This window comes from Macadamia integrifolia, chromosome 5 (genome assembly GCF_013358625.1).
Source record: "Macadamia integrifolia cultivar HAES 741 chromosome 5, SCU_Mint_v3, whole genome shotgun sequence".
Lineage (NCBI taxonomy): Eukaryota > Viridiplantae > Streptophyta > Magnoliopsida > Proteales > Proteaceae > Macadamia > Macadamia integrifolia.
The window spans coordinates 14,602,571-14,625,241 of NC_056561.1; the positions used below are offsets into that span (position 1 = coordinate 14,602,571).

At 40.0% G+C, this 22,671-nt stretch overlaps 1 protein-coding gene across 5 annotated transcripts in view; it reads right to left on the reverse strand.

Moving 5' to 3' along the window:
* Positions 1–20,947, reverse strand: part of LOC122078741 (lysine-specific demethylase JMJ25-like) — a 77,147-nt gene extending 56,200 nt beyond the window's left edge. For 2 of the 5 annotated variants that reach the window (XM_042644851.1, XM_042644850.1), the window contains exons 1-2: positions 19,555–20,947; positions 19,351–19,466 (exon numbers count right to left, since the gene is read on the reverse strand). In XM_042644851.1, coding sequence (XP_042500785.1) covers positions 19,351–19,466; positions 19,555–20,763 — 1,325 coding nt within the window. In that variant the 5' untranslated portion in view covers positions 20,764–20,947. The remainder of the gene's footprint in view (positions 1–19,350; positions 19,467–19,554) is intronic. The other 3 variants (XM_042644848.1, XM_042644847.1, XM_042644849.1) reach the window with 3 other exon arrangements.
* Between the last annotated feature and the right edge of the window lie 1,724 nt (positions 20,948–22,671).

Genomic DNA, 22,671 nt, shown 5'->3' on the forward strand with positions numbered 1-22,671 from the left:
TTCTATTTATTTATAGGGTTTGGCACGCAGAGCAAAAGGATATTTTAGTCCCCATATTATTTTTATGGTTGAGATGTTCTAAATAGAGTGGGAGGGGACGGCTAGCTATTTCATTCTAGCCGCAGGCAGCCATCCACAACTTTGGCTGCTGCTGCTTCTCTTTCTCTTCTTTTACAGTTTTCTTCTCTTCTCTTTTCTTCTCTTCTATCCTTCTCTGTCTTGATATGGTTGCAGGATCCTGATGTTCTATCAGGGTATCAGAGCTTCTACAATCAAATTTAGGTTTCTCCATCCCTCATCTGCTGATCTCTTCTTTTCCTCAAACCTTGTGGTGAGCAGCCACCTATTGTTGCATCTTCTATGATTCAATCACTCCTTCTCTCATCAATGAAGTGTTCCTTTTTAACCAACATAGTGATTTATGGTTGCTGATCTGAAGTCTGTAGAGCAAGAGTCGATTTCCCCCATCCCTGCAAAATTAATTTGTATCCTGGTGGCTGATTCCTCGGAGTTTTGGGGTATTTAGTGCGTGATTGCTGCTATTTTGTATTAGATCTCCAAGATCTATGGATCTACAGACCAGGGGAGAACATTTTGGTTATATCGATTTTTTCACGTATGGATTGCTTGTGCCTTTCATTTCGTGAAGACGGCCCTACTGCTGGTCATTGATTCCAACCCTATATCTGATCTATTTCGGTCACTTTTTGCTGATCCCACTAGCCCTATTGCTCACAAAGTCATTTTTTGTGCTTTCAAACACCACAAGGCAGATCAATTTTGTTTCACATGCTGCTAGCTCTCATATTGGCTGCTGTACATGAGATAAGTGTTGCTGCTCAAAGTTGTCTCTTCTCATTATGACTGAGACCAAGACAACTACCTCTACCACGGACAATGTGGGGAATGTCCAAAATAATTTCTATCAAATTCAAAGGGAGCTCTATTTATTAACCATGGGCTCAGGCTGTGAAAGTTTACATTATGGCCAAAGACAAACTCATGTACATTACTACTGTTCCTCCTGCTTCAAATGATAAAGGACATAGTGAGTGGATGAAAAATAATACTATCATCCTCATCTGGTTGTGGAACAGTATGGAGCCAGACATTGCTGCTAATGTTTTGTTCCACACCACTGCTAAGGGTGTTTGGGACTTGAAGGAGACATATTCTCAAGAGAAAAAAATGACTCGCAATTATGATCTTTATGAGAAGTTTCAGCTTTGGCACTCTGACAAGTATGCACAGGATTATTATAGTGCTTTTAAAGGCATAGTTAAAGAGTTAAATGTTTTCCAGCCCCTTATCACTGATATTGAAAAACTTAAGGCTCAGCGGCATGAGTTTTTTGTTCCCAAGTTCTTAACTGGTTTGATCTCTTACTTGAAGGCTTTGAAGGGTCATTTTCTTGCTGGAGACACTGTTCCTACACAGTGATACTTATTCTTGCATTCAACATAGTGTCTCTCCTGCCAAGACCGATTCCTCCTCTAGAGAAAATTCTGAGTTTACTGCTAGGCGTGGCCGTCGCAAAGGCCGTATGTCTGGTGGTTGTTGTTCTGATGGTCGTAGTGTTGGTGGACAGCAGACAGATCACACTTCTCGGTAGTCTTCTCATTGTGGCAAGTCTAATCACATTGTTGAGACTTGTTGGGCCAAGCATGGCAAGCCAGAGTGGGCACACCAGTTGGCCAATCATGCAGTGTTAGATAGTGTTACTGATACAGTGTCCTCTAGTGATACCAAACAAGGATCCTCATCGGGTGGTTCATCTCCCAATTTCTTGTTACATGATGACATTAATCAGTTATTGCGACATTTACAGAGCCTTGAGACATCCACTAATACATCTATCAAGGCTTCTACATCCGGTGCTACCTTAGCCCATGTAGGTACTCCTACTCCCTTTACCACCACTTCTACTCCCTGGACTTTATATTCTGGGGCTTCTGCTCATATGACTAAGTAAAACTTCCTTGTATAATTCATTCTCCACTAATACCCATCTTACATTTGTCATCCTTGCTAATAGCACTTCTATACCTATTTCTGGTCATGGTACAGTATTGCCAACCTCCCTCATCAATATTTCCTGTGTTTTGCATGTTCCACAATTTCCCTGGAGTCCTCCTTCAGTTAGTTAGTTAACTAAGTCACTGAATTGTTCAGTAACATTTTTTTCCTCATGCTATGTCTTTCAGGATCTTCAGACGAGGAAGATAATTGGTGGGAGGCATGAAAAAGATGGACTATAGTATCTCTATTGTGCTGCCCCCACTTCTTTTGTTGATGCTAACAATGTCGGTGGTGTGACTCCTTTCCAAAGGTGTTGGGAAATTGGGTCCAAGGGTTGTCATTGTTGGCAACAGTGTGGTGGTTCTGGTTTGGTATTGGGTTCAATGTTGAACTAATTAGACTATATCGGTCCTAGACATCTAATTCGGCATCTCATTGGATAAGAAAGGTAGTTTGATGTGGTAAGCTCTGAATTATGGGTTCAATATTTGGGTTCAATGTTGAACTAATTAGACTATATCAGTCCTAGTCATCTAATTTGGCATCTCATTGGTTAAGAAAGGTAGCTTGATGTGGTAAGCTCTGAATTATGTGTAATAGAGCCAGCAAGCTTGAATGTGTAACATCTTTGATTAAAAAGGACAAATATACAGCAAGAGTTATAGTACAACAAGGAGCGCATGGACACATGTCAACAACCTCTTGGTTTTGATATAGTACAACAACCCATAAAAATCAGCAAAGCACAATAGCACCATATGATGATGAACCAATTAAGCAATTGGAGTTGGGCCCGGTTGGTAAATTTCAGTATGATGATATGGCATAAATTAAGCTATTGCTAATCCAAAGAAAAACACGTAAAGTCCTATTAGAATTCTAAATGTCTCATATGTGAACAGCAGCACTTTTATAGCAGGATTGCAATCATCACATGCGATAATAGAGACCATAGCAAGAGTTTTATGCAGTCCCGTTCAACCAGATGTCGTGGTTAACCCCAACAAGGATATGGGTTCAGATTGCATGCTTCATAAGCTGAGATAAACAAGGTTTTGTTGTCTTACAGTCCAAGCGCTACATCAGCAGCTCACTTCTACATGGATTCTGGAGTCAACAAAGATCTCCGTTCAGAGAACAAATCAGCCAACAGAATTTCAGATCTTGTGGAAGTTGTTTCATGTGTGGCAGCAACTACCGGCGTATGATTAGAGAGGTTGAGAAGGATTGTATAAAAAATAATAAAAGAAGAAAAGGAAGACAGTGTTGAAGTCTGCAATGGACTCTTTACTTACTTGCGTGGCTTAATGAACTCTTTGTTGCCGATCACCATTGAACTCTTGTGAAACATGGAAAGGTTTTCAATCAGATGAATAAATACACTCTTGGAGCAGAACCGTGTAGAACTTCGGAGGTGCAGCTGAAAATTACAGAGAAAGAAGGGGAGTTCTCTTATTCTTCAATTGTTAAAATAAATCAAGGGAGATGAAGAGATTGTTTCTGTTGCTACAACATTTGTATGGGTTTCTCCTTGGTTTCTCTTTACTGATTTGAAGAAGAGAAGGTGCATTGTTTACTGTTGCATATTGTTGGAAGTTCGTATTGCAAGTATTCTCAATTTAATTGGTTGGTGGAGATCATCGCATCAGTAGTTTGGGCGTGTTCTTCTATACATCAAGCAAGCAATCATCAACAGGGCTTACACAGGCTGAGGTAACCGTATCTGAAATCCCTATTTTTGTATTCTAGAGTGTTTATTGTTGAGAAACTCTAGAACAATGGTGTACTGGGTTGGGATTTTATTTTATTGATTTAAAATTGTGAACCCAGCAAGTTGGGGCTTGTCTAGGGTGCGGGGTTATTGCCCTTGTCTGAGTTGCATCTCAGATTGAAGCGGGGATAAATTCTTGAACCGTTGTAACAGTTGAAAAGTTGAGTATTGGGGAAATACAAAACCCTATATGGGTATTCCTTCGTGGAGTAGGCACTCTAGAGGAACCACGTATATCTGGTGTTAGTGTCTCGCATTTATTTTTCTACATATATTTGAAGTGCGTGTTGTGCAGAGTGGTGGGACACTGTTTCGTAGACCCAGCCACATTGTGGTGTGAGGTGGACGTGTCGTAGTTTCCGTGATTGGTAATTACGGGATTGCCTCGGCCGATCTAGAACTTGGAAATTAGAAGTTTTTGTTGGGTTGCAATTAAATAAATTTTTGGAACCACTGATTCACCCCCTCTCAGTGTCAACCTGGGAACATCAAAAGGTATTGTTGGTTAGGTCATTTGTCAATATCTAGGTTAAAAGTTCTGTTTCTTCATTTCAATCCATATCTAACTTTAGAGTGTGAAGCCTACGAGTTGAGATAGAATCACCATGCTTCTTTTCTTGTTTGGTGTCTCGTAGTTCTTCATTTCTTTAGTCTATTTAGACATTTGCGGTCCTTGTCATGTTAGAAGAAGGCATTGGTTTATGTATTTTGTGACTATGGATGATCATTCTCATCTTACTCGGTTGTACATTTTGAGGGGTCATTCAAAGTTTCAGTCTCAATAACTTCATAATGAAATAAAAACTTTATTTAGTATCCCTATTAAAAAAAAATCGATCATTTAATGATTTGGAACATGTTCTATTAGAAGTCAATTCCTTAGCCAAAGATGAATTGTCGCTTGCAGTTCTGCACAAGTCACGATTCTCTTTCCTAGGGGTATTTTGATTTGGTCTTTGCAGACCTTGGTAAGTTAGCTTAGTTTCCATTTTTGGGTTTCCTATTCCTAGTAGGTCACTTGTAATGGTTAGCCTATATAACGAATGGAGGAGGGCATACCCCAATCTCATCGATTGAGACTCTCGAGTTCCACCATCGTCGCTCACTCTTCTCACTTTCTCTCTTCTCTTTACATGTTCAAAATGAAATTTCTGATTTTTGAACATACTCATAGTATTATTCACCATACTAGTCGTTCGTACACTCCACAACAAAATGAGGCGGAGGAACACGAAAATACAAATTTGTTAGGTAACTTGAGCTACTATGTTACATATGCATGTTCCAAAGAAGTTTTGGTGTGATGGGGCTTTAACTACTTGCTACTTGATTAGTCGCACGCTATCTACCCTTCATGCCGATAAATCCCTGTTTCCTGTTATTTTTCCTAGCTTACCCTCTTTTTCTTTACCGCCTCGTGTGTTTGGTTATGTGTCCTCTGTTCAAATGTTGCATTCTCATTCTGATAAGTTCTCTCCTTAGTCCACCAAGTGTGTTTTTCTCATGGTTTAAAAACTCAGTGAGATCTCACTATTATCTCACTATTTGCAGATGGCAATACGAAATGAAAGGCGATATCTAAAAAATGCAATATCTCGGTCATGATCTCAGAGAATATCTCAGTCTCGACTTGTTTCGAGACCAAATCACATGGAACATATACATAATTTCAACCCTCAACTCGACCCAACTGGACATCTCGCTTATCTCGCCCTGTTGTGAAGAAAAAATTGAATTTTTGGTAGATTTTCTTGCCAAACTTCTCTACAGTTTAGTTTAACAACTTCAGCACTTGGAGATTAGAGATTATCACCGCATCAACCTTTGGATATCCATTTCTTCTCAAGAGCAGTTTAGTAAAAAAAACTTCTCAAAACCATTTTCCCATAGAAACAAGGTCAATAGTTGTTTATTTTTATTCTGGAATAGCCTAGGGTGAAGGGACCAAAGAATACTTACATACATTACGATGTAAAAGTACCATTTTGGGTTTGATTTTTACAAAACTGATGTTTTCACTATATTAAGAAGGCCTAAAATAGGGTAAATGACAAGTTACAAGGGCTACAAAGACCATATGACCACTGAGACCAACCACCGAATCAACCGAGAAAAAATACAAGATCTCGGCGATATCTCGCCAGATCTATCTTTTTTATTTTAATGAGCTTAAGGGCGAGATCAAGATCTTAAACTTCAGTTTTTTTGGTTACTCTCGTACTCAAAAAGGCTACAAATGTTGATCTAATTACCCAGAAATAATTTGTTGGTGCTAATGTATCCTTTTAATAGGAACTCCCTTCTTTTCCTCCCAAATCTCTCCCTCTGGGGACAAGTGGACTACTACTACTCCTACTTCCTCCTTAGTTCCCTTTTTTTTTGGCAATAAACAAGTATATCAGCGACAGGACAAGTCGGTGCAACCAAATGAGGCGTCTCCTGCTCCGGATGGTTCACAACCTATACCACTGTCTTCTTCTGGTGGAGCTCCAAGTTTATATTTCACTGATGACTTTCCAATCACCCTGCATAAAGTCCCTGGTTGTATACTATATCGATCAGTTTGTTTGTTTATCTAATCTTCCCTCATCCATTCATGGTTTTGCATTATCTCTATCTATTAATACCATTCCCAAACATTATTATGAAGCTCTCCGTCTTCCTAGATGGAAAGCTGGCAAGGATGTAGAAATTGATGCTCTTTTGGCCCATAACACCTACAGCTTGGTAGGTTTGCCTACTAATAAGGACCCAGTAAAGTGTTGTTGGATGTACACCATTAAGTACCCCCCTAACGGCTCGATTGAGAGGCTATAAGACAGTCTGGTTAAGATAGGGTACACTCAAACTTATAGAACTGATTATTTTGAGACAATTTCACCTGTTGCCATGTTAAATTCAGTTTGTCTACCTATTTCACTCACTGTCAGTTTTAATTTGCCTTTATTTCAGTTAGACATTAAAAAGGCAATCTTTATGGAGGTTTGAGAGGTGTATTTAGAGCAACCTCAAGGATATGTTGCTCAGGGGCAGACTAGTAGTCGTGTATACAGATTACATAGAACTATTTATGGTTTTAAACAGTCTCCTAGGGCATGGTTTGAGGAGTTCAATGCTATTGCTACTACCTGACGATTTTCTCAATGTTATTCTGACCACTCCGTTTTGGTGCATCGCCGACAAGGTTAGTTAATTGTCTTAATCGTTTATGTGGATGATATTATCATCTCTAGCAATGATATCATTGGTATTACTAGGGTAAAGGAATAATTACAGCAGTATTTCAGGCCAAGGATTTAGGTCAACTTCACTATTTTCTTCGCATTGAGGTTGTGAGAAGCAAAAAATGAATCAGCTTATCTTAAAGAAAGTATGTCCTAAATATATACTGATATGCTAGCATCAAAGCAAGTGGACATTCCTATTGATCCTTATCAGAACTTTAGAGTTGATGATGGTTAACCTCTCAAAGATGTGCACTAGTACAAAAGTTTGATTGGGAAACTATAATCTCACTGTCACCAGACCAGGACATTTCTTTTGCAGTTGGAGTCCTTAATCAATTTATGTAGTTGGTTGCTTTCTCTGATGCTAATTGGGGAGGCTCTACTAGAAATTGTAGTTCTAATGCAGGATATTGTACCTTTGTTGGAGGCAACCTGGTCACATGGCGTAGTGAGAAACAAACAATCATTGCCAAGTCTAGTGCTTAGGTAGAGTTTTGAACCACGGCTCATACTACTACCGAATTGATGTGGATTCGTTCATTGCTAGTAGAGATGGGTTTCTCTATAACTACACCTACAAAGATGTATTGTGATAACCAAGCAATTGTCTATATTGCAAGTAATCAAGTCTTCCACCAGAGAACCAAGCACATTGAAGTGGATTGTCACTTTGTTCAGGATGAGCTTTTAAAGAAGCTTGTAGAGACTTCTCTCGTCTCCTCTACAGATTAGTTCGCTGACACGTTTACCAAGTATGTGTTTCCTCCTAGTTTTCACACTTATAACAAGTTGAGCATAGGTGATGTATATGTTCCAGCTTGAGGGGGAGTGTTGAGTTTCTAGGGGTATTTGGTCATATTGGTTTTTGATTTATCTATAGGGTTTGGTGCGCAGAACACAGGAGTATTTTAGTCCCCATATTATTTTTATGGTTGGGATATTATAAATAGAGGGGGACGGGCGTGCAGGTAGCTATTCCATCTAGCCACAGCCTCCCACAACTTTGGTTGTTGCTCCTCTTTCTCTTCTTTTTCTCTTCTCTCCTTCCCTTTGTCTTGGTCTAGTTACAGGATCCTAATGTTCTAAACACGACACATTCATACAATGGTTTGTACTCTCCTCTACCAGTTCCCCACACACCTTGACAGTATAAAAGCATGGACTTCTGATACAGATCGACTGGCATGTACCCGGTCCAAATTCAATGTTTATTCAAACCCATTGATTTATGCCCCAAAGTGAGCTATCAGCCAGCCTATCATGAAGGAATTATTTTCCATTATTGAACAAATATCGATCAGCTCAATTAGTAGGATATTTCGTGATAAAGTGGGCCCCACGTCCAGCTAGTCAATACAAATTGAAGACTCAATTGCCAATACGTGGAGGACTCCTACAACTGTTATAATTAGTTTTATTAGATAGGTTTCCATTGGGATTTGTATGTGTTTTCCTAAATAGATTAGGACTTTTCTTGAGTTTTATTTAAATATACAAGCCCTACTTCTCCCTTCCCCCTTACCCTAGGGACCGACTGTATGGAGTATAACCAAGCGGAAAGGCATCTGTTTCTGGTAATGGCATCCAAAGGTTCGAATCCTTTTAATCCATATTATGAACGCCCGATCTGATCTGTTAAGAACAAGGTGACGACTACAAGGGAAGCTCTTTCAGACCCTGACCCAGCTCTTAAGTGCAAAAGCCACTAGCTAGAGACAATTGAGCTAATGAATATTTGAAGTTTTCTTCATGAAATTCGTAGGATTTAATTGAGAAGTTGAATACCCTGAGAGGGTGAGACTAGGGGTGCACATTTGGCCTTGATGACCCAAACCCACCTGGCCCCCCCTAAGCCCGAACAAGCCCTGGCTAAGATTTCTAACCCTAAGGGCAGGTTAGGGTTGAAAAACACAAACCCTGGGTCCGAGTTGGGCTGAGCCAGGGTTGAGGCCTAGGCCCACCCTGGCAAGGCCCAATCCAACCTTGACTTTGACCCTGGTTTATATAATATAATTTATAATTTATATAATCCGTTTAATACATATTTATCGATTCTTTTTTACATATTATTATAGTATATATAATATGTCGCCCGCCATATCGGATTAAAGTAGGTTTTGTTAGGATTAAAATTTCTCCTTTTAAACCTCAACCACGGATATTGACCTGTTAACCACATCCTATTGCATTGCAGCATGCGGCTTGGTCAATTAAAAACTTTCCTTTTTTGCATTGCGTCCAATCACCTCTTCTCTAGTCAGGGCTAATTAAGGTCAGTCTTAGGGCGGGTTAGTGTTGATTTTTTTCATTCCCTGGCAGGGATGGGCCGGGCCCAGGCCCAATTAGTGTGATGCAGGGTTGGGTTAGAGTTTTCAAAACCCGGCCAAACCCGGCCCTTGTGCACCCCTAGGTGAGAAGCCCGAAGAGAGTGAGAGACTCAATCGGTCAATCCAGTTATCCTATCATTCCTATCACAATCTTCTATCTTCTCTCTTCCCTGTTTTCTGTTTTCTGTTTCTTTGGTCGATTTTTTAGTGTATCAAGTTGATTTCAAGATTTGCTGATCTGTTGAGACCATTCAAACTTGTATTCAAGTACTGATCCTGCAATCGATTGGTGATAGAATGCATGTGAAGCATTGTGTGCTGCTGATTGAACATCATCAAATATTGCTTGCAATTCTATGTTTCTGGCGAATTCTGCTGGAGTTTCAGTTACCACAATCTGGGTATTTAATCATCCATTGATGCTGGTATTTTGAAACTGAATCAGCATTCAAAACCTGCCACTCGATTGGGGTTTGATGCTGATCCAAGGTCTGGCTCTGGTTCTTTGATTGATCTTAAATTCTGTGCCCAGATTAAGGACCCGATTATGAATATAACTGTGATTCATAAACCCGATTTGATCATGTACAAGATCCTGCCTGGGGTTAGGTACTTCGTGTGCTAGCCTCACATTAATTTGTACTCAGGTTGCCGACTACTTGAGAACATGACTCGATATTAGTGGTGGTCAATTTTTTTTCAAAGATGACATACTACATTCCATGTCAGAAGACCTTTGATGAAAATCACATAGCCTCTACCATCATCAAAGATGAGTTATTTTTGGAAGACGTTGTGGATGAAAAGGAAAGCTTTTATTTTCCACAGCCCATCATCCAGACTGGGGGACAAACTGATGTAGACAATTGAAGATTGGGAAATTTGCTACGGCGTGTTATTCTAGACAAGGTTATCAAGGGGTAAGGCAACCCAAGGCAACACCAACAAGGCTATGCCTAGGCAACCAAGGCACCAGTCCAGGCTGAGCCGCCTCGTCGCCTAGGCTACGCCTTGATAATTATGGTTCAGGATAATGAAAAGAGTCAGGCCTTCTATTTCGGATATAACAGAATTTTCCTACAACAGTTTTATGAACAGAACACCTAGCCGCACACAATTCAAGATTGTTCCTGGGATCCAGCCCAAGTGTGATGGAGAGCCCTTAGAAAAGAAGGGGAAGATCAGAGTAGTAGGGGGGATGAGAATGGCACACAGGCACACAGGCACACTCAAACCAAACTCAATTCATCATCTATTCTGTCTTCTCAATCGGTTATAAGGAAGTACTTAGAGAGAAAATCAAACTCCTGCGTAGACTCTAAAAAGGAAATAAGTGCTAGAAGGAAACAAGTTCAAAAAGGAAACATCATACACTGATTCTACTCCTAAGTATGCTACCACTTTGGAAATAAAAGACTAAAAATAAAAGATTCCCACAATATTCCTAAATTAATAAAAATTCTTAAAATCATATGAGACCAAGACTCAAATATGGATGTGGTTCATCTCTGTTAGGATACCAAGATGGGTTTGGATAGGTCCAAGGCTGTGCACCTGCATCAAAGTAGCCCACTGATTTAGTACCACTTCCGACGGCACATGCACGTAACAGCATTGATGTGGACAAAATCCAATGTCATATCACAAGATACATGCAGATGTACATAGACGGATAGCCTAGCAACCGACCGTCATCAATATATGTGGAATTTAAACCAGGTGACGTGGTGACTGCACATATTACCCAGGAGAGGTTTCCCCCAGTGGCAAACACAAAACTTCACCCCCGACGTATGAATCTATATAAGGTCCCCAAGCGAGTACGGGCTTAACGCTTATGTGCTACAGTTACCTGGAAACATGGACGTATGTGATTTGTTCAATGTGGATGACTTGACCATCTATTTGGGACATCACTCAGATGAACAAGATTCTAATCACATGTTGAGGTTGCCCCAAATGACACAACCAATTGAGGACCAGATTAAGGAAGTGTTGGACGATAACTACACTATGACAAGATATGGCAGAGGCTACCATTGATTCTTAGTCAAGTGGAAAAGACGTCCAAGGACGAATAATGTAGGAGCTGATTAAGACAAGAGCCAACCCTTCAGTAAGATAGATATTCCAATAGCTGATAGAATCTCCAAGAAACTCGCTTTCTAGAAGTTCAGATTTGATGTTGCAGGAAACTAGTAACAGAAATTACAGATAAAAGAAATAAACAGAAAAAGTAGAAGAGAAAAAGAAAGATGGGGATGGGGGATAGGATGAGTCAAGCATCTCTCTTCCCTTAGGCATCTCACCCAAGCTGTTTCTCACAGCATTGCATCTCACAGTTTTCCCGCAGAAAACTTCTTTTTTTTTTTTTTCATATCCAATCATGGGATGTAGATCAGCCTACTTCCTTTATTTATAATGCCAATTGATTACACCAATTGGGGCTTCTTTCTTGTGTGGAAAGAAATTCCCTCCTGTCCTAAATTAGAAATTAATTGACTAAAAAATAAGAAGTCCTAAAATTAGAAACTTCAATTACATAAGAGCAAATCTAATTAAAATTGGAAAGTAATCTCTAGTTAATAAAATCCCCCACGCAAGGAAGAAAACTCCCTAGAAAAATAGCAATAAAACAAGCTGTCAAATCTTCTTTACTCTTCTCTACATTTTGTCCATGGGACCCACAAGATCTTCAAAACATCCCCTCCATATAAGGCTGGTCGATGACTAATAACTTCCCCAATTAACTGGCAATAATCTTCCCTGATTATTCTTTAATCTCTCCACATTACGAGCTGGCAGTGGGACCCATATTGGTTACTGTTCACATGGGTACTGTTCACGTGAACAGCAACTTGTGAACAGTAAAAACTCTGTTTTTCTGAAGTTGCTTCTCGGTCCTCTTCTTCTCAGGCTTTGATCAGCATCAACAAATGCTACTTGGATCCAAGATGATGATTTCAAACAGCTTGACCGTTGTTAGAGCATATGAGAGCTTGTGTCGGTTGGAGGGCTATGGGTGAACATAGACCTCCATACCATGAGATTATATTTGATACAAGCATTTGTTTGTTAGTTTCATATTGGGTTTAGGTAGTTGATAGCTATATTAGTCTGTTTCCATTTTTTATTATGTCTTCTACTTACCTATTTGGGTTATGACTATGTAATAGATAGTCTGGATATTGAATGAAAGGGGAAGTCCCAATGACACGGTTGTGACTCCCAAGTTACACCAATCTCTTTGTCTCTCTTATTTCTTCTTCTTTGATTCTGGTTCTCAAACCTTTACATGGTATCAGAGCCATGAAGAAGAAGAAGAAGACGACGAAGAAAAAGTGTTATGCCTTTGTCTACTATTGCTGAAAGAAGAAAAAAAGGTTTCTTATCTGGGATCGATTTGCTCCCACAAGCTGCTGCCATACTCTGTTGCTCTTGTTGAACATCATAACACTACTTTTGTTGATTGAATAATTCTGGGGTTCTTATCATTTGAGAAACTGATGTTTCTGATAAATCAATATATCTGGTGTTGCTTTAGAATTTTCAATATTGTTTCCCTTGTCAATTTTCTGAAGGAGGAGATAATGTCTTGTGTTCGGCTACCCTTTTTCTAATGCGGTCATTCTGCCTTGGTTTTCTAATGATTTATGTTGCTGGAGTCAGTTGAAATTGATCGAGCTTGAAGTTTAGGATGAAAGGAATTCTTACATGCGGAATCAAATCCCTCACGTTTTGGCTCCCAAGCCTCCTTTTATCCTGAGATTAGGTCTTACTTCCAAAACTGATTCTGTTCTGACAGCTTCAAGGCAGATGGTATATTCAACGACCTGATACTGTTTGGTATATTCAACGACCAAATGTTGTTTGGTCCCCAACAACCTAGTGCTGCCTATTTATTTGTGGAACTTTTTGTGAGACAATTGTTTAGGGAGATCTTTGTTAGAGGCTCATGAGTGCTTTTGCTGTAGCTATTGGGAGCTACCGTTTTATTGCAGAGCCTTCTCTGGGAAGGACTTCCGTTACTGTTGGAATGCCTTTTTTGGAAAGGGTTTTCGTTGATGTTGGAGTGCCTTCCTTCGGAAGGGCTTTCATTGGTATTGGAGTGCCTTCTTTGAAAGGCTTTTGTTGGTATTGGAGTGCCCTTTTTGGAAGAAATTTCATCGCTTTTGGTGTTACTGATGGCTTTATGATGGTTGATTGTAGTAATCTTTGTGTTCGTTGAAGTTCTTGCTGGTCCAAGTTGGAGCTTTCTTTTGTTATATGTATACTCCAGCTTGAGGGAGTGTTAAAGTATATGAAAGCATATGAGAGCATTGTCGGTAGGAGGGCTCTGGGAGAACATAGACCTCCATACTGTGGGATTATATTTGATACTAGCATTTCTTTGTTAGTTCCATATTGGGTTTAGGTAGTTGTTAGCTATATTAGTTAGTTTCCCTTTTTTATTATGTCTTCTACTTTCCTATCTGGGATATAACTATGTAATATATAGTCTGTATATTGAATGAAAGGGGAAGTCCCAACGACAAGGTTGTGACTCCCAAGTTACACCAATCTCTTTGTCTCTCTTGTTTCTTCTTCTTTGATTCTGGTTCTCAAACCTTTACAACCCTAATTTATATGAGATCTATATGTCCATCCATTCGTCGGGGACGAAATTTCTCAAGTCAGGGAGAGCTGTTCTACAAAATATTGTTGGATTGCTTCATAGTAAAAGATCTATCTATTTTGTAACCATTCTTATCTACCAAGTCTTTACTAAGTAGGAGTTTCTGTTTCAGTTTTCCTTTTTAGGAAGTAGATTTTCTATGATTGTAATAGCATCTTAGGAGATTCCATGCATAGAGTGCTCAGTTATGTAACGTCTTATGCTGGACTTTATAAATAGCAGAGAAGGTAGACCCTCGCGCGATTTTGGCTATTGAAGAAACTTGCGTTCTCTATGTGAGATGAATGCTGGGAATCAGCAGCAACCCTAGGTGGTGCTGAAGCCAGTCATTATCCCCTCTTTCTTCTTTCTTCTCTCCATCCTGTTCTCAGTTTCAGCAGCTACAAGTGAGTGTGTGGAAGTCTAAAAGGGTAACTGAATCCATCTTCTCGTGAGTCTGATTCCACCTTCCTAGTGTCCAATATCTTTATTGTGCTGTTTCAGATCTATTCTCTCTATGATCCACAAATCTTCTTCCCAAGTTTCTGTTCCTGCATATCACTTCTGTTCACTTGTGTTCTCAGTCTTCTCCTAAAGATTCAGCCCATCTGACCATCAGATTGAACCCAATTTTCTAAATGATGGTTACTCCCTAATAGGACTCTATCTGTCCAGAACCGCAGCAGCATCATATCTGGTAACTTTGGAGGTCCACAAGTTTTAGCAACATGCTATTTTTTTGCTTTCATGTAACTTCCAATTTCTGTCCACACCCATTACTTCCTATCTAACCATTAGATCTTTGTGATATTTTAGACGCCAGACCAGCAGGATTGGGCCAAACTTCAAACCAGAATTTCAGCCCCATCAGCTGGCAGGGGATAAGACGATACCCACCCTTCTATTTTCCTTACCCTTTAGCTACTTAAGCTAGTTTACTGTGGTTCTATCATGTGGCTATTTTTGTTCTTAAAATTTATTTCGATTTGCCAGAACTCATCACGACATAGTTGTCAAGGTGTGGCCTAGGCGTCCAAGCACCTTGTTCTCCTTGGACACCTCGGTCGCCTAAGCAAGCGCCTGGGATGCCTTGGTTGCCTTGTTGATGCCACCTTGCGTCCAAGCCCCCTCCAACACCTTGGATCACCTAGACGCCGTGAAAACTATGATTGCAGCACCTTTAAGATGGTTCTACTTTCTCATTCAATTCCTCCAATACTTTCTTATAATTCTTCTCCATGGATGTAAACTCTATAGCACTCCTCCAACAAGTAAAATTAAACAAATCCTTCCACCTATTAAGAATAGTATTTAAAGTAGCCGGTGCCCTTCATTGTGTTACCACCTAATTCAACAATTGCACCAGTGTCCTCAATCTGATTCACCATGTACAAGAAACTGACCCTACTAAATATTACTAAACCGAAGCCCATAGTTGTGAAGGCGATGACTAGGCATACAAGTGCCATGGTCTCCTAGGCACGCACTTTTAACCCCATGGTAGCTTTGGTCGCCTTGCGTCTAGGCCCCTCCAAATGCCTTGGGTCACCTAGGTGTTATTACAACCATGCTGAAGTCAACCCGCTTGAAAAAGAACACATGATGCATGACACCTAAACCAGGCGAGGCCCAACAAGGTTGGGGCATGCCCCTTGATGAGGCAAGATACGGCCAGGTTTAAGCCACCATTGCATCTTTACCACCCAGCAAGACTGAGATGAGAGTCTCAAGGATGTGGAAAAGGGTAGGTTTCAAGGATCCTTCCCATATGCAGAACCCTAAAAGCTGGACTAGGGACCCTTCAGGAGAAAGTTCAATCGTATTAGGGGAATGGGCACCCTTTATGGAGACAATGGTCACATCAGGTCGAATCTCTTCCTCAGATATATATCTATCGTTTGAAGCAAGGATAAGAATTTTGATCTCGAGGCAGGTTTCAAACCCAACGCAAAACCGAGATATAGGAAAAAACATTGTGAAACATGCTCCGAACCAGGTACTTTTGGGGCAAAATTCAACATGTCATGGGCTGGTCAAAACTGGGCTGGTCAAAATAGGTTGAAATTGATCGAAACTACCAAAATGTTGAAAATATCATCAAAAAGCCAATAACATTTTTAATTCAACCCATTGTTTTGTTTAAACCCAGCTCAAAACTGGGAAATTTCAGTTCGAAACTTCGACATCTAGAACTACTGTTTGAAGCACTCTATGATGCCGATAAGTCACTTAAAGGGTTTAGTTTATTGGAAATAAGCCTTGGGATGGGTTATGTAGGTGTTGGACCTTTGATCCCATGGGTTTTCTTTATAATAGGCCATTTTAATGAGCCTAAAATGGGTAGAAAGCAGGAAAACAAGATTTACTTCATTAGTTTAGTTTGTCCTAGACACCTAGTCTTGATATGTTTCGGTTGTTTTGTTTGGTCCAACTCCATGTTACAGCCTTAAGTGTCTTCGAGGAGTCCTATTATGAGTCCAATTATGTTCTTTTTTTTATGTGAATATTAAACCCATTACTAAGAAGAAAAACAAGGCAGAATATACAACACGAAGGCAAAAAAGGAAAAAACACAAAACACAAAACACAAAAACCTAAAAGGCGGCAATAAGTCCCAAGGGGCGAGACTCTAGGAGACAACAATGAGCATATTCCTAGGGGAGTCACGAACAGATCTAAAGGGGAAAAAGGAGCTTAGTGCCAACATCAAAGAAGATGCCCTTCCAAATTGTATCAAAAGATCAAGAATTTGAGGTCCATCTTCGGAGGTTGCGCTCCATCCACAAGTGATTGATCGTCGCATAGAAGGCAAGCTTCCCAGCCAAATCACAGGAGGATCCACCAAATGTCATATCCATCCAAATCCATTCCCTAGAGAGGGGCAAAGGGTTTCTCCTACCTGGTCAACACCAAGAAAGGACTCGTTTCCAAACCGACGAGGAAAAGGGTAAGAGAAGAAAAGGTGATCAAAGTCCTCATAGCCATTCCAACAGAGGCAACAAGAGGAAGAAGGCACAAGAATGTAGCAGAAACGGAGGAAGGAGAGGTTTGGAAGGATATTAGAGCTCTCCAAGCGATAAAGCTAAGCCTGAGGATGTGGCATTTAAACCAAACAACTTTATGCCAGAGGACAAGGGGATGAGGTGAGCAAATGAAGTTCCAGACAGAGGAAGAGGTGAAGGCACCCGAAGGAGAGGGGGACCAAAGGATTTTATCATGAGCCCTAGGCTAGGAGGAGGGGAGTGGGGACCAAGAACGAAAGGAAATGATGGAAGCAACAAAAGAGGATTTAGGGAGACCCAAGGATTAGACCACTCTGGTGCCAATGACAGAAAGAAGGACACCAAAAGGGTGCCAGTTATCCAGCCAAAGGGAAGTGGAGAGGCCATCGGAGATGGAAGTCTTAATAGCTCTACGGGCAGAGGGCCGGAGGTTAAGTATTTGCCGCCAAACCCCAGAGGAATTGATCCTCATGGCGCGGTCCAGAGGGACACGGACGGAGGAGAGAAGAGAAGACCCAGGAGACCCAAGATACTTTTCTGCTTGGATAAAATTTTCCCGATGAATTTAAGGGTAGCATCCAATTGACATCTGAGGTTCTTCTGAGTCCCATTATGTTCTTATTTGGTAGCCAAATAGCTTAAGTCCTAAGCTAAGCTGCTTAGTTATGTTGACTCAATTTTCTTTGTTATTTCAATTACCAAGCCAATTTAGGTTTCTCCATTAGTTAAGGATTATTTTTTTTCTTTTTAGTCTTTGAGTTAGTTTTGAATCTTCAATATAAGTTTGTACGGGGCTACAACACTGAACACAAATTTATTAATGAAATTGCAACTTTATGCTACCAAAGTTCTGAGAAATAACTCTTCAATAGTTGAAATAGTTATGGGTGAGAGGCCCTGGCTAAGATAGCCATCCCACTAGCCATCCCACCCACATCTATCCCATCTCAATCCTTCTTCTTTACTTATTTGTTCTTTCATCATCTTCTTCATCCACCAGCAAGTAAGTATTGTTCTTCAAGTTTTCCTTAAATTTCTTCAAGTCTTTCTAGAAAGTTGGATGTCACACTTTTTTCAGATTAAGTAATTCAGCCATCCGATCGAACTCAAATTTTGACCAATCATTCAAAAGCCCTAATTAGAAGATTGATTCAAATCTAGCCTCTTTCTGGTGGCTTGATCTTGATATATTTACAAAATACCAATTCTGCCCTTCCCTTCTCAATATCTGGAAAAAGTAATTGTTTTGTGTTCAAATAGCTATTGTTTTGCTTCCATATGTTGATTCAAGTTAACTCGTGAAACCAAAGATTGTTGTGCTTTATTACCCTAATTTTGGGCTAAAAATTACTGTTTTACCCCTCAGAGTTATTATTTTGTTTTTCCTCCATCGTTGCTATCTTATTTCATTCCTAGTCTTCATTATTTGCATTTGGACCATCCTTTGAGGATAGATCTTTGTCAACTGGCTATCGTTTTGATTCTTTCAAATTTATCACTACATTACTCTGACCTCATTCAGCTAATTTATTCCAACATTCCTACAAAGTTTGAAGACTCCAAGTACAAATACAAAACAGTCCAGAAGGTTAACAATCATTTTCCTATTATTTAATCTATATTTATTCTCTAATAGCTTTGACTTCCAGAGCTCTGCCGGTGATACACTGCCAGCTCCAAGCATGATAAAGAAGAAGAATCAGTGTGTCAACTGACAAGTAGGCAGCCGGCACCATAAAAATACATAACCAAACCTTTAGCACGGATTCTAAAAATATTGTTATCGACCCATGTAGCAGATCCATTAGTGAGAAAAGGCTTTAACGGCCACATTTTCATCACTACAACCAAGTAAACCAACCAAGTAAGAACCCAAGCATTTCCTTATCATATCTCGCTGTAGAAAAAAATCACATATTTACTTATCAATAGAACCGCATAATCAACAATCACAGAGTAACAGAAAGAGGACCTAGGCTGTTGGGATTCCAAAGATCCTAACATCCCCTTATCATATCTCACTATGGACAAAATTAAAGAAAATTTGTGTCCACTGAACAGGACATCTGCACCATCCAGCGTTGTAAATAATGAATCCATTCAATTGCGTACATAATAATAATACGAACAAATGCACTAGCAATTATAAGGAAATCTAAAGTCCATTTCCATTTTACAAGCAACAACCAATTCAGGCACAATTGAATTAATCAGGCATAAAGATGCGAGCTCAAAAATGGAAAAGATTAAGATGCAGACAACGGAAAATAGAAACCCAGGAAAGTGTAATTTGCAAGTAGTGAGAATAAAAAAAAAATTGAAAAAAAAAAAGATGGAGATAAGTATCAACCAATTCTGTATGCATGGGATACAATATCGTTTCCTTCTACAATTCTTGCAGCGAACAACTCTTCCTTTATCATTCCTTTGGCACTGATGGCACATGGAGGACTCCTCATCTATTCCCTGTTCCTCCCAAGAAATCAAGAATTTAAACCAAATTCATAACAAAACAAATAATTTTTAAACTTCAACCAGGTGATAATTGGCTTACATCCTTATTTCTCTTTTTACTCTTCATTACATCGGGTTGCAGCACCTCCTGCTTCCTTGCTCGCAAACCTGTCGTCCTCTCTAACTGAATCTCTCCTCGACATGCATTGTTCTCCTCTCCGCTTCCATTCTTAACCCTAGCTAATGAATCTGAGTTGCTCCCACCAACAAGCTCCTCCTCTTCTTTTTCCGAAACCTCCAACTTCACCTTTACCGTATCAGCCTTCCTCTCAGGAGCCAAAATCTTCTTCTCAGACTCGATTCCAACCTTGCCATATTTTCTAGGTCTGTAAGACTTTTCAGAAGCTTCACTCTTCTTCACCCCCTTTCTCTTCCTCTTCCTCTTCCTCTTCCTCTTTTTTCGAATCTCTTCCTCACTTTCTTCTTCTTCTTCTTCTTCTTCTTCTTCTTCTTCTTCTTCCTCCTCTTCTTCTTCTTCTTCTTCTTCTTTTCCTTCTACTGTTTCTTCTTCTTCTTTACCATCGATGTAACTTTCATGTCGATTTCTCTTCATCGATGAACCCTCATTCTTTCGCTCGTTCTCCTTCCGATTTACCTTCCTCTTCTTCCGTTCCCCTTTTTTGGAAGCCGAAACCCTATACTTATGCAAACCAATCAGATAATGTTCTTGGCAGAGGCTTTTATTTTGGATTCTCCAGTTCTTGCACCGCCAGTGTTTCCCATCATTTCGCTTGCAACGAAGCTCATCCTCAGGTATAATGTCCAACTTAACCTCGTCGTTTTGCTCTTCCCTAGACAAACCATCCTCCTCTTCTGAAACCCTAACCCTCGACTCATCTCCTTTTGTTTGACGACCAGACTTGCAATGATCTATGCAGAACATCTGTTGCCCTAATCTCGGCTTCCTACAACGCCCTCTCCCGACGATTTGAACGCAACGCAACTCATTATCTTCCCCTTCTACGGCCTTAACCGACCCGGCCCTAGTTTCAGCGTTCTTCACTCCCTCAACTTGGTCTTCTTCTTCGTATTCTTCTTCGCCGTCTTCTTCTTCTTCTTTTTCTTCTTCTTCTTCTTCTTCTTCAGATGAGTTTTCAGAAAAAGACTTCGCTTTACGACGAGGTTCAAATCGGCGATGTTTGTCGCAGTACTTTCTGCCCTTGAGTCTCTGCTCAGAGCATTGCCACGTACTGTTTTTGCGAGCGCAGCGAAGGTCAGTACGGGCATCGTCTCCATCTGTGTCGGACATGGCGGAATCCGGCGATCGATTCTATCAGAATACCTCTCTCCCTCTCTCTCCTCTCTCTCTGACTCACAGGTGAAGCTGTGGGTTTGAAAAATAATTTAAAGACTACCAGTCCCGCCAAATGGAGAAACACTGCCCCGTCGCTTGATTTACTCGATTTGATGGACAGAGAGTAAAGGAAGATGACCCTCTCTCTATATATAAATAACAGAGTGGTGGGTTCTAGCCACGCCTCAACTGCAGCAAAACTCGTGAACCGAGTCGACACATTCTGTGTCCTTGATTCGTCGTCCGTGCAGGCACCCATACAACTCAATAGAAAATTAAAAAACGAATAAAACGAAAAAAAATCTAAAAGCCATCGTGGCCCCTACGCAGCACAGAGCCAAGCGGAATACCGATCGATGTATCGATCTAAAATTCGAAATGGGATTCCAACCTTTACTAAGGGGTGTGGCAATATTTTACTCTCGTATACTTAAGAGATTGGATCAGACTTTTAAGTTTAATTTTTCCAAAAATAATATTGCGTTTTTTTTTTTACCTAAAAAAAACGCAACTCAGTTGCATGACCCATACCTTAACCAAATAAAAACATAATCATATAATATAAAGAGCAACGTGGGGACCAATGACTACATGCGTTAAGGTACTCAATATGATCGTTTTGCTGCCTATGAGGGCAAAGAAGCGCATGACTAAGTAGTATTCTTTTTTCTGAAAAAAATAGAGAAAGAACGCTCCCTAATTGTATAGTCTTGCAGGTAACTTTTTTCCCTAAAAAAAATAGTGAAATTGTTTTTTATGTGGGAGTGTGGCCTCTACACCTAAATAGGGGGGTTAAAATGACCAACTTGTCCCCTTGAAAGGAAAAATGACATCCATTTGGATGTTTCCTTGTACATTCTAATTGGTTTTTGTGCATCCGTAGGATTGCACTCCCTCTCGCACACTTTTCAAAAAAATAAAAAAATCATTCATTAAAATGCAATGTGATCCCTACGTCAATATGTGGGTTAGAGTGCACATAAAATCATCAATAAACGCAAAATTTCCATCTTTGATGAAAGGTGATATGATCATTTTGCTCCACTTTATATTTAGGTTTAAAAATCACGTTACGTTTCAAGCTTCTTTTCCCTTAAAAGGAAAAAAAAAAAACTCTATACTGAAGCCTTGAAGAATATGAATATAAAGTAATCTGCCACCGTCCAATTGCTCAAGCAATAAAAGGAAGATGCATCACTCATGTAATTTCTTTTTCGGCAGAAAATCATTCATGTAATTACAATGATAGAGTTCTCGGATGGGCCCCACTCAATTTTGTACGTTGTTTTTTATGCTTTTGTACTTCTGGCCATTTTAAAAAAAAAACCCTTCAGGCCATACTTAGTATGACAGCAAACTGTGATCCCGAGCTAGTGGCCAGCCATAAAACTGACACGTAAGAATTCATATGATTTTTTTGGTTTTGGGGGGGGGGGTAACGCACCAATTGGGTGAATAATCGACAAAGTTGTATGGAAAGGTAATTTTGTCCAGGAACGCAAGAGGATAAACTCAGATACTTTGGAAAATCTTTACATAAATATAAACTAATTGCCATGACTGATCGTTTGTTCAGCATCTCTGCGTGGTTCTCATTAATCCATCTCCTCGCCACGTTCATTACATCGACGTGTCCCGGGCCGTTCCAAAGTTTGAGATGGGTCCCAATGAAAGGAGGGATTTGACGAAGTTATAGAACTTAAATCTATCCTAGACCCTTCGATCATCATTCAGTCAAAAACACACTAAACGGTGGGCTCACTCATGGGACCCACAATTCCCATCTCTATACAATTGCGGTTTTTCCGGAAGACTAACTGTAGACTGGCGAGTGGAGATGGAAACATATCTCAAGAAATGGAG